We start from the raw sequence: 11,952 nt of genomic DNA, 5'->3' as shown, positions 1-11,952 counted from the left end.
TGAATTCAATTTGCCACACCAACAACAGCAAACATCAACCTTTTCAATACAATCACAGGTATGCACTCGCTTTTCGTTTGTATGCGTGTAAAAATAGTTAGTTGCGGGCGGTAGTAATCAAAATAAGTAAACCTTTAATTTTACTGAAAATCGAAAATTTTTCACCATTCACATGATATTGAGTACTAAGTATTTGAGGGCGTTGCAACTAACACTAGCATTGCTTGCAGAATAAAATTTTTTTTCTAGCTGTATGCATTGCTTCACATGGTTTAAATTCGCGTTTGCTTATTTGCTTTATTCATGTTGCTGGTGCATATCCCACCAAATAATTAAAAGCTCAATTGATGTCATTTATTACGCATGTTTGTAGGTGTGTTTGGTTTTTGCTTCGACAGCATGCTATTACACGCCCACACTTTCAACTACAAAATTGCATGCATGTTTGTTGTTCATTGCAGTCGTGTGATTGCAATGTTTAGAACTATTTATCTACTCCCATTTTCGTGATTTAATTTTATAAGTAAGTTTGCAATGTCTTAGTATGCATCTATAAACGAAAGTATGATAACTTAATTTTCCATCCCTACAACTGGTTAACTCGACAGCAGTGAGTTTTTATTTTTCTTCTTAATAAACTACTTCTCCACTAACCAGTTTTTATTCACTAAAATCCGTATTCTGTGTCTATCAAATTTAAGTAAATTCATTTTTAATACGAGTGGTTTGAGAAGTGTACTAACATCCAAAGATTATAGAAAAAGTATACTAGAAGCCTCGGAAAGCGAGTACACCCCACTTCACTTGAATATTTACTTAATAACTTTAGCAGGAAAGGTGTAAGACTTATGGGTCTGAAGTATTTAGCTTTTTCATGAATTCTTCTTCACGGTTTGAAGACAACTTTAACTTTTTCCAGTTTTTCGGAATGTATGTCAAGCTGATACTGGCTTTGTAGGCCTTTTCCAGCTAGGATACCAAGGGCTCCTATAATTTCTGTAGCATTATCGGTATAATACCGTCTGACTTTGAATACATGTATGGGAAGGACTNGTAAAGCATTTGTAATCTGTTTTGATTTACTGATATCTAAGGTGCCACGGTTAAGTCTGCTGTTCTGTAGTTTGGACAGATAAATGTATTGATACCGTTTTTGATCGAATATAAAAGAGTCCATGGCTCCTAGATTAGACTCACGTCAAGTCAATGCTTCACTCTCCTAGAAGGATTTACATATCGAGTGCTGCAGATAAATCTGTATACAATTCATCTGCGTCCGGGCCTGCTCGGTCATGTTGCTATTCTTCAGAAACTGGCTCGCATCGTCGACCTCTTCAGTAACGTCTTCAGCAGGAGCCTTGTCGCCTTGTAGATCTTCATTTCGGCCATGTGGATGCTAAAGCGAAACGTGTTTTCCATCTTTGATAGAGCCTCAATGGATTCTTTGCAAATGGCCAAGAGACGTGGTCTATTTTTTTTGTTGGGTTGCCAAACTTTTATCAGTTGCCAGTCTGCTAAACACGGTATGCATTTATTTTAAAGCTTTAGGCACCGCAGCAGCTTCTCGTCTGGTCCCCCATGAGGGGCAACCAGACAAACTCCGGATGGGGATCCACGGGGTTATCGGAGACGTGGTCCACAACGAGGCTCGAGACAACTTGACATCAATCCCCACTCAGTGCTGCTTAATGGATACCGGTGTCTTCGAGTTGTCATTCATAATGGCCATCCGTAAGCTGGTTTGGCCACAACACTCAAGTGGCGTTACAGTGAGCCATGAATTAGCCTATTTAGGGTTTTTGGTCTCCCCGCCGGTACAACTGTCGTTTGTGGAACGATTGCTATTTTCAGATTCGCCCTTTAGATTTTTCTGCTTAGATGAATTGGGGTTTTCCTGGCTGGAGGCAAGAGGATTGTTTTAATGAGACTCCGTATCGACGTCATTGCTCAGTGTTCGTTGTTCATTTGTTCAGTGTTCGTTGTTCATTTGTTCAGTGTTCGTTGTTCATTTGTTCAGTGTTCGTTGCAGTGTTCGTCATTAGATTGGGTTTTGTTGGCGTTTGTAGGCTATGTTTGTTTTTGTCATTCATATTGGTTTTGGTCCCGCGAGTATGCACGGGAAGGGTTAGTCTCTCGTCACTTATACCTCCGTGACGTTGCCCAGGCATCGGAGGGGACCGTTTGCCATTCAATATAGTACACCCGCTGACCGTTCAGCCATCGGCACGGGTACTTGGTACACCTTGGCTTGGAGTGTTGATGGTGCGGGTGTCTCCACATTCTTACCAACCTAGAAGTTTGCTCACATGCCAGTTTGGTTTGGTCCAAGTGATATCAAGCTTTCCTCTTGGTTTAACACGATGTGGGAGCTTCCTTTGGGAATTTCCATGTTGTCATTTGAGCTCCTTCGTCACGGAAAGACGACCAGTATTGAAGGAGTTTAAATACGTTGGGTACACTAAAGTTTTTTGCTGTTTATTTATAAAAATAAAAAAAAACTACAGTCATATTGAATATGAAAATTGCATGTTTTGCTGATGAAGTGGCTGAAAAAGTAAACATGCAATGCTAGAAAAATAAAATTGTAACAGCAGCATACATACATAAATATTTATGTACATAAATACTAACAAAGCTGCAAAAGTAAATAGATTCTCATGTGAACAATCAATTTCCATTGGAAAGTAAATATATTTAGCCGCTCAAAATTTATATAATACAAATTGTATGTTGTGTGCACATACATATTTACATGTGTAGGTATAAAAAAATGATGCTAACGCTAAGCCTATATAAACGTAAAGTCCGCGCAGTAAAAAACTCAATTCCGGTTGTAGTTGCGAGCGGTGAAAGAAACACTTATCAACTTTAAACGTTACTAAATTTATTTAGGAGTGTATTGTTTAAAAAAACAAAAGTCTTTTATACGTGTTTTTTGGTAATTGTGTGGCACTTGCCTACAAGTTGGTTGGAATTAAAAATAGATTTTGTGGCTTTGAATTTTATTGCTTTTTAAAAGCACGCTTTATAATTTTTTGTTGTTGTGTGTTGCCGTAATTACGATGTGATTGATTCAATTGTTACGAATTTTTACATATCTATTTTCGTATAATGTACGCATTTGTTTTTTTTTTCAAGTACTAAAACCGAATTTGAACGAGCCGTGCTTCTATTGTAAACATTCTATTCAGTTGCTTATGTGTTTTTTTTTTTTTATTAAGCTAAAATAGAACCAAACATAGAAATTACCGTTGTTTTCAAATTTCATATATTCACTGCAATATTTAGATGGTTTTAAATATACAAAACTTATTTTTACATCACTCATTGCTACAGCAATCAATGGCGCAGCGGGACAGGGATTTTTCCATTGTTGTACATGTGTAAGTGTTGGCTGGCGGAATTCGGCTGTTGCCAGCACGACGCGCTTATGTGTAAATATCTATATAATAAATGTGTATTAGGGCGGGTTGATTTGGTGGGGGCCAAAAAAATTAACAGAGGCTCATCGCGATTATGATAACCCAAATAATTTCAAGCATTTTTGCATAAATTTCGAGCCAGCGATTTTTTCAATTTAGTTATTTTTTTTCAAAAAGTGGCTCACCTGTTGAGACAGCTGTATTGAAAACTACTTTTATTTTTGTTTTTATTTATTTATTTTTTTTATTTTACATATTAAGCACAGTATGAAAATCAAAAAGCATGCTGTCAGACCCAATACAATATATAGATATCCAGTATTACCAACATAATATTACAAAAAAAAAATACGTTATACGTATTTTAAAACTGAAACATAAGAAATGGTTTAGTTTTTTTTTCATTTACATTTCATATGTTTTTATCTTTTAGGTTGAATTTTTGAATAAAAAAATATATATTAAAATAAGAAAAAAAATTTGTTTTGTAAAACATAGAGAACAAATTAAAAAAAAACGTTTTTTTTTCCTAAATTGAATAAAATTAATATAAGTTGTGCAAAAAATATACCCCCCTTCCCACTAAGTTTCACCGCTGAATATTTTAGGCTATTTAAAAATTGAAATTGCATTATGAGATTTGTGGATTTTCGCAACAATGTTGTCGGCATTAAAAAAAAAAAAACAAAAAACAAGGGAGCGCCATCTGGCGGCCCTAAAAAAAAATAATGCCAAAATGGATTCCTCGACCCCAAAAATCCTCAGATACACCTTTTGGCTAGTTTTCAACAGGTGAGATAAAAAAAATCGCTGACTCGAAATTCATTTTAGACCTATGGTTTCTTGGACAAAAATGCTTGAAATGACCCAAATAACCATAATCGCGATCTACTTTTGATGCAAAAAATTTGACCCGCCCTAATATGTATATAGGATGTACGTATATTCCGATGGCTACTTTAATTTTCATGAAAACTCAACTGATGAAGCACGAGTATTGCAACCAAAACGCGATCATAAAGCAAGAAAAAAAAACAAAGAGAAAATATTACAAAAAAAACTCTGCTTTGAAGAAATAAGCATTTCTAGGCCTTCAATTGGTCGTAAGGCCACCAGGCACAAAAAAAAACGTGGACGTAAAAAAAAAATGCCCTTACTTCAATTAAAAACGCAGTAAACCACCACGGGTGTCCATCAAAGCAAAAAAATAACATAAAATAAAAGTGTTANGCATAAAAATTGTTTGATGTATTCAAACAGAAAATTCGGAAAGCAAAATCAAACAATAGCATACTGAAGCCACTAGAGTAGTGTATAGCGCAAGCGGATAACAGCCGCATACATACACACATATTTAACAAAAAAGTAAGAGAGAAAGCAAATTTCAACGGAAACGGAACTAAAATGATTTTGAATGGCATTTTGCGCGAACAAGCGTTCTCCGCATTTTTAATGGTCGTCCTGTTGTCGTTGTCGCTGAGAGAGAACTACGTACAAGCGCAGGAACCGCGACGTGACAATAAAGTGAGTTTCTTTTCGAATTAGTGAATTATTTTTGGTTGTTATAATTTTATAAGTATGGACTCAAAATTAAAAATTGACTGCAAAAACTTTCAAAAATTCGCTACGCTAAAATTCCCAGCTCTACTAATGACGTTTTCATTTCAACCGCAAAGAGCAGTGTTGCCATAGATGCACCTTTGCAAGACTTCGAGAATACCACAATTAGTTTTAGAAATTGCAAAACTATTGATATAAGCAAAAACTTATTGAATTTTTCTAACAAAATTTAAAATGTTGCTATGTGTTCAATGAGAGGTAATTAAATATGTAGTTAGTATTAGCAGCTAAAGCTAAGTTGGCATCCTGGACCATCCATTTTCATTCCCTTGGTTTACTTTAGCATATGAACCTAGTTTAATAAAAAAAGCTAAAAGATGTTCCCAGAAACAGAACTATGGCTAAGCGAGTTTGCTATTTTCTGATTTGCATAGAAAAGTTGATATAAAAGTTGAATTTAGAGTGACTAAGACTAAGAGTAAACTATAAATGTGTACATAAAAGATTAATTCAGTTTATAAATTTCATGTTTGATAGTGGCCACCGCCAGCTGTTCTGAAAATGGCGAAGATATTCCATGACACTTGCGTTGAAAAAACTGGCGTAACTGAAGGTAGGTAAATTTTGACTAAAAATAATTTAAGAAGTTTTTTTTTATGTATAGTACAATGAAAAGAAATATGAAGATGACACAACGCCGAAACCGGCTGTCTGCAAACCAAAATTGACAAGGGATGAGGGAAATTCGTTCTAAAATAAAACATATATGAATTAGAGTGGGCTGAAAATCTGCTTTTTTTCTAAAATAAAAAGGATTTTCGGCCCACGCTAATATGCATAGTATAAAATATATTTGCTTACTTTATCAATATACTTATGGTAGTACATTTTAATTCAGAAGAGACATAAGTAATTGTTCTTGTATGTAATCTATGTATTTGGGATCGAGAAATGGTAAATGTATCGTTTAAACGATGATTATCACTATCACACATCCTTTAAAGATCCTGTTGGCCTGTTGGTGTGGTATCTTTACTTCTACCGCACTAAATAAAACTTTATAATAATAATAATATATTGGTGCTCACACATATGTTGATGTTAGGCCGAGCTTCTCTTCCGATTTGTGGTGTGCCCCTTGATATTGCCTACAGTTTTACGCTGACTTCGAACGGCGATTGTATTTTAATGAGAAGCTGTTTTTCATGTTTTTTTTTTTTGCGATGTTGCCTTGACCAGGGTTGAACCCAGGCGATGACAATAGGTAAATTAATAAACAAACAGCCACTAGATATTTGATTTTAGATATTTTTGTCACTCCTGCGCCATGGTGTGCTAGTAACTTCAGCTAGCAGCTAAGTATTCAATCAGATTTGTGATCGAAGGGGACTTTTGAGTACTGACTTGGGAATAGTATTACATAACATATAAATGACAACAAAATCTCATGTATCAATATTAACATTTTGTTAAGTCCAAAACTTGCTAAAATACATACACTACTTCTCAAGTCACTGTTCCTTTTTTGCTAATTAATTTATATTTTTAAGAGAAAAAATCATCGCTCACTAAAATATTAGATTTTAAGAACAGTTAATTTGCATATAGCGGGCAATTTTAGTTGATAGAATTAAGCGAGCTGAGCGAGCTTAAGAGAGAATGGACTTACTCTAGGTCTAAAGGATATAAAAGGGGTATTAAATGATTAAACATATTTTTTCTACCACATATCACATTTATTAAATCGAGTCACAAATAAAAGAGTTAAGACATATTTTTTCAACCACATATCAAATTTCTTAAATAGAGTCACAAATAAAAAGAGTTTATTAATTTATAAATTTTTGGCCGTTTTTAAACTCCTCTCAAAGTAATAGCAAATGATAATGATAATAGCAAACTTTCAAACACATAAATAGGTAACTGCGTGTTTATTATTTAACTTCAATTATATTTACGATAGTACTTAACAGCCGCTTTTATTCATTATTCAGACATCTCTAAACACTAAGTATTTAAATTAGTGTAGTCCAAAAATGCTTGTGAAAAAGTAAAGTCGGAATTTTTATGTGCGCCCTAGGAATTTTCTATACTCAAAAAAAATATACCTATATTTTTTGTTTGCTTTGAAATAAAAACAAATATTTATGGGTCGCTCAAAGCGTTCAAAGTTTTTCATGTATTTTATATGGAGAAAAACATCTTTTCGTAAAAATTGTTTAGAATTCTTGAAGATCAATATTTTTCTGTTTCTCTTCAAGAGATTCGAAATAATAAAACCCAATTATTTAACCGTTGTTTTGTATAGTAACTATATTTTATAGGTCCGCCAAAACCCTAAAAAATCTTTAGTATTAAAATTTGGTTAAATAAATAATTGGGTGCTATTACTGGAATCCTCATGAGAGGAGCTAGAGTTCGAAATTATTGATTTTCAAGAATTCTATACCATTTCTACGAAAAGTTGTTTTTTTTCATACAAAATACATGGAAAGCTTTGAACACTTTGAGCAACCTGTAAATATATTTTTTGATTAAAAAAAAAAAAATAAATAAATAAATAGGAGTTTTTTCCGATATACAAACCCCGTAAGCGCATTAAGATTTCGACTTTACTTTTTTGGACTACCCTACTATAGATATAGTATGCAGATATAGCATCCAAACAGCTGTTTTAAATACAAAAGTATCATATGGAATAAATGTTCCTATTCAAGTAAATTGACGGTTCTAGTTTCTATAGGAAATACTTGAATGCATGCAAATAAATAAGAAGAAAATTCATTTAATTAAAAATTTTAATTTACTAAAAAATTTCCCATCGAATAGAGGCCATCAAGGAATTCAGCGACGGTCAGATACACGAAGATGAGGCGCTCAAATGTTATATGAATTGTCTGTTCCATGAAATCGATGTGGTGGACGATAATGGTGATGTGCATTTGGAAACGCTATACAACACCGTGCCGGGTACTGTGCGTGATAAACTGATAAACATGGCAAAGGATTGCGTGCATCCGCAGGGCGATACGCTTTGTCACAAGGCTTGGTGGTTCCATCAGTGCTGGAAGAAGGCCGATCCTGTGGTAGGTTGCGTTGCTATAAATTAATACACACAAGAGCGCATAAGTTATTAAGTGTCATTTATTGTAATTTTTAGCATTACTTCCTGCCTTAAATTTCTTGGCACAAGCTGATATCTTGTATGTTCCGGCATATCGTTGTCACTGACTTCTTGTACCATCAAAAACTTTGACGACAGAACCTTAGAAAAAGCCAGTTGTGTGGATAAAATAAAAGTTTATGTAGAGTTTTTCTTTTATTTAGTTAAGTCAAATTTTATTTTATTAAAGCATTACAAAAATCTACCAATTTTGTCTGATATACATATGTATGAGCAGATAGCTATCAGAGGTAATTAGTAATCGGTTTGACTATAAAAACCAAACACGGCTCAGCTGAGTATAAACCCATAGCCAAATATCGAAATGTGGTAAAAATATTACTTTTCTGTTGCGAAGTTTAAGCAATGGGCTAGTTAAATGCATTATGGAACACCCAGCCCAAACGTTAACGCTAGCGCAATTTTTGGTTGATTTTTTTTCTCTCCTCCTCCTCCGCCACCGTAGTGGATATAGTAGCTTTATTGTTTCCTTCGTCCTGACCGACTAAATGGCTGGAACTATCTTCTCAACTTATTTCAGTGCCCTTACCATTCGATAGGGTGGAAAGTGTTTCCTCTTTAATATAAGAACCTTATAGAAATCAGCCACTAAATCGGTGTAGTTGTCCTTACAGAATTATGATTCGTTTTGTACTGAAACCTAGTATTGCATTCTACCATATCTCGGAGCCTGGCGAAGTCGATCAGTCCGTATTTGGAAGTGTTATCGTTGGTATCGATTCCTTCCTTGCAAACACTGACATTGAAATAGCCAATAATGGAATCAAGTATTCACTGGGGAAGCGCTCGTAGTTTTACTTTAAGCGCTCATAAAATAGATCGCTGGACGTTCTTTTTTTCTTTGAGGGCATGGTCACATGTTAGTGGTATGTAGAATAATCCAGCTTTAATGCGGATTGTGGATAGACGCTCGCCCCCTGGGGTGAACGACACTATTCATCGACGGAGTATCGCCCCTACCACAAATGCAACTCCAAAATTTGCCCATCTTCATATGGCAGTTGTGGTAGGTGTTGCAGGGGCCTACTTATGCGTTTTTGCTTTGCCCATTTATCACATTTCTTATACGGCAGTGATTTTAGTCCTCGTTGTTCAAAGGCTATTAGCTAGTTACAAGCATCTTTCACATTCCAGGGGCATTACCCCTAATCATATCTAGTTCTTTAATCATTTTACGTGGTCGTCGCCTAAGAATGGGCGAATAAAAATTGCAAAAACCTAATTAAACTTCGAAAAATTGTTATACAAATTTCAAACTTTTTAATCAGCATTGGATATTTGAGAACTGTTTGTCGAGGGAGTTGATAATTTTCTTCCATATAACGCATGAACAAAATCTATTTTGATATGGAAGAAATTGGGCAACACCTCGCCAAAAAAGAAAAAAATCTCAAAAATCAACTGCAATTTTTAGCTTTTCGACACTCGCACTTTATAGGACTTACATTGAATAAACCACAAAACTGAATACCCAAAATTTTTATAAAAATTTTGCTTAAAAAGTTTGAAATTTACCACTAAAATTTATGTTTTTTAAGTTTGAATAAATTTTGAGAATATGTATATGGGGCGTTCCATACCGAAACGGACGGGGTTCACACTTCATTTGTTTGATTTGTTTAAAATTTTTAGGACAGACGCATGCACATAAATAATAAATAAATATGAAATTTGAGCTTGATTAAAACATATTTAAAAATTCTACAGCACAAAAACAAAGACAAATAAACTTAATAGTTTTCCAAATATCGCGAGAATGCGGCGACGAAAAAATTTGAAAAAAATTTGCACATACACACATCAAAATTCTCTATGAAAACAAATATTTATACACTTAAAAATTTTTTGATAAAAAATGAGGTTTTGCAAATATGCGATCTCAAAAAAAAAAAAATTAAAAAAATCACAATTGTGGCTCTGAGTATTGCGCAAAATTTAAGTTAGTACATACTTAAAAAAAAACAAAAATAAAAAAAAAAAAAAAAAAAAAATTTTTAAATGTTTCATTTCATAGAGAATTTTCAAATTCTTTCCTCGCCGCGTTCTCGAGATATTTGGAAAATTATTAAATCGATTTGTTCTTGTTTCTGTGCTGTAAACTTTTTAGAAATGTATTAATCAAGTTCAAATTTAATATTTATTTATTATTTATGTTTATGCATCAATCCTAAAAATTTGAAACAAATCAAACACTTGAAGTGTGAACCCCGTCCGCTTTGGTATGGAATGCCCCATATACAAAAGTATGTAACTACATCTAAGCCATGGTGCATAATCAATGTCTAACAGAATAAATTCGCCACCCAAATAATACACAGCGCCTACCATCTCCATAGCTGTAACTGCCCCGCAACTGAATATCTCACCCAATGTCCCATTTGCCTGTTGCCACATGCTGTGCCAAAGTTGTTGTTGCTCCTATAACGAATACTGTTGCTGTTGTTGCAGTTGATATCGTGCATAGGATTAAGCTCCACCACGCTATACACAATTGCAGCTGCTGTCGGCGACCACATTTCAACGCGCACTTTACAAGCAAATGATTTATGTTTTTCCCAACAAGCGATAATAATATGTTGCCACATTTTATTTTGCTGCGTTCGCTGCGCGCCAGGCAGTACCGCTTAAATGTTGTAACAGTCTTTTTTGTTTATTTCTTTTCGCTTTTAGCAAATATTGTTCGCCCCATTTTCTTTTCACTGATATCTTTCGCGTATTGGCATTCTAATATTTGGCATTTAAAAAAGCTCCAGCAGTAACAGCAGTTGGAGTCGCAGCCGGTGTTGCTGTTAGTGCAATAATAATAACAATAAAAGCAGCTGCAGGATTGGCGGCGGCGGCGGTGCCGGCATTATTAGAGCCCCACTAAGAGCACCAGCTGTGCTGGTCACCCCTTCGCTTTAAAGGCTACTCCCTTCGTATGTTGACGCCCGCTGTGTGAATGGTGTGGTGGGTGTGTGTGTGTGCGTGTGTGTGTGCGGGTGCCTGGTTATTTGTGTTACTTTTGCATCTGCTTAAAACCAAGGACATTACGGGAAAAAAATGAATTCGTGTGCACGCTCTTCTGGTGCAAATAAAATTTATAATATTCGCCTTTTAAATTTTTCGTAATTCTCGATTTGATATGATCTGCTCCGCCTTTCTTCCAAAAGTAGTTGTACTGGTATTCTTGGAAGCTTGGTCGTGATTTGCTGAATCGCCGCTAGAATAGCAACTGAAAATAGAACACAGAACGTAGAGTGTAGGGAGGCGATTGCAACTCAGAAGATATAGTAGGGGCTTGAGATTAGTGCCCCCAATGGGCACAGAAACGAGAGCTGTTTGATAAGTCAGTGACTTTTGGAATATCCATCGTCGTAGCTTTAAGTGCAACATTGTTCATGCCAGCTGCTAGTATACTATCCAGTTTTGTGTTTGGCAGCCAGAACAGCCAACAGAAACCTCTTAAATTTTGACGAAAATGGAAAAAGTGAAATTCCTGTGCTCATAATTTTTTTTTTTTTACAACGCTTTTATCAACGTGCAAGTTGTGTATCCAGACACCATGTTTAGCTATAATTATAGATATATATATATATATTCAAAAGTCTAGAAATCAACTGCGACGGTAGGACTTGCCGCAAGTAGTTAAATATTGCGCCTAAAAATCTGCACTACATGCGCTACAGCGGAAATGGATGACAAGCCATTAAAAGAAATTAGAAATTATTTAATTGGTGGTCGTATGTATGTATGTACCAAGCCTGGCCGCGAGGAAGGAGGAAGGGGGGGAGGGGGGGGAGATTC

General features: G+C 35.1%; 1 protein-coding gene across 1 annotated transcript; it reads left to right on the top strand.

Annotated features, from left to right (window-relative positions):
• Positions 1 to 4,649: 4,649 nt before the first annotated feature.
• LOC108376404 (pheromone-binding protein-related protein 6-like) lies at positions 4,650 to 8,345 on the top strand. Its single transcript, XM_017632610.1, has 4 exons — positions 4,650 to 4,946; positions 5,520 to 5,595; positions 7,812 to 8,068; positions 8,143 to 8,345. The coding sequence occupies exons 1-4, from the start codon at positions 4,827 to 4,829 to the stop codon at positions 8,158 to 8,160; spliced, it is 471 nt and encodes a 156-aa protein (XP_017488099.1). The 5' UTR covers positions 4,650 to 4,826; the 3' UTR covers positions 8,161 to 8,345.
• Positions 8,346 to 11,952: the final 3,607 nt, after the last annotated feature.

The sequence above is a fragment of the Rhagoletis zephyria genome, unplaced genomic scaffold (assembly GCF_001687245.7).
Source record: "Rhagoletis zephyria isolate East Lansing unplaced genomic scaffold, Rhagoletis_zephyria_1.1 Rzeph_scaffold_10371, whole genome shotgun sequence".
Lineage (NCBI taxonomy): Eukaryota > Metazoa > Arthropoda > Insecta > Diptera > Tephritidae > Rhagoletis > Rhagoletis zephyria.
Note: the sequence above shows the minus strand (reverse complement) of the source record. Positions and strands in the feature narration are given on the sequence as shown.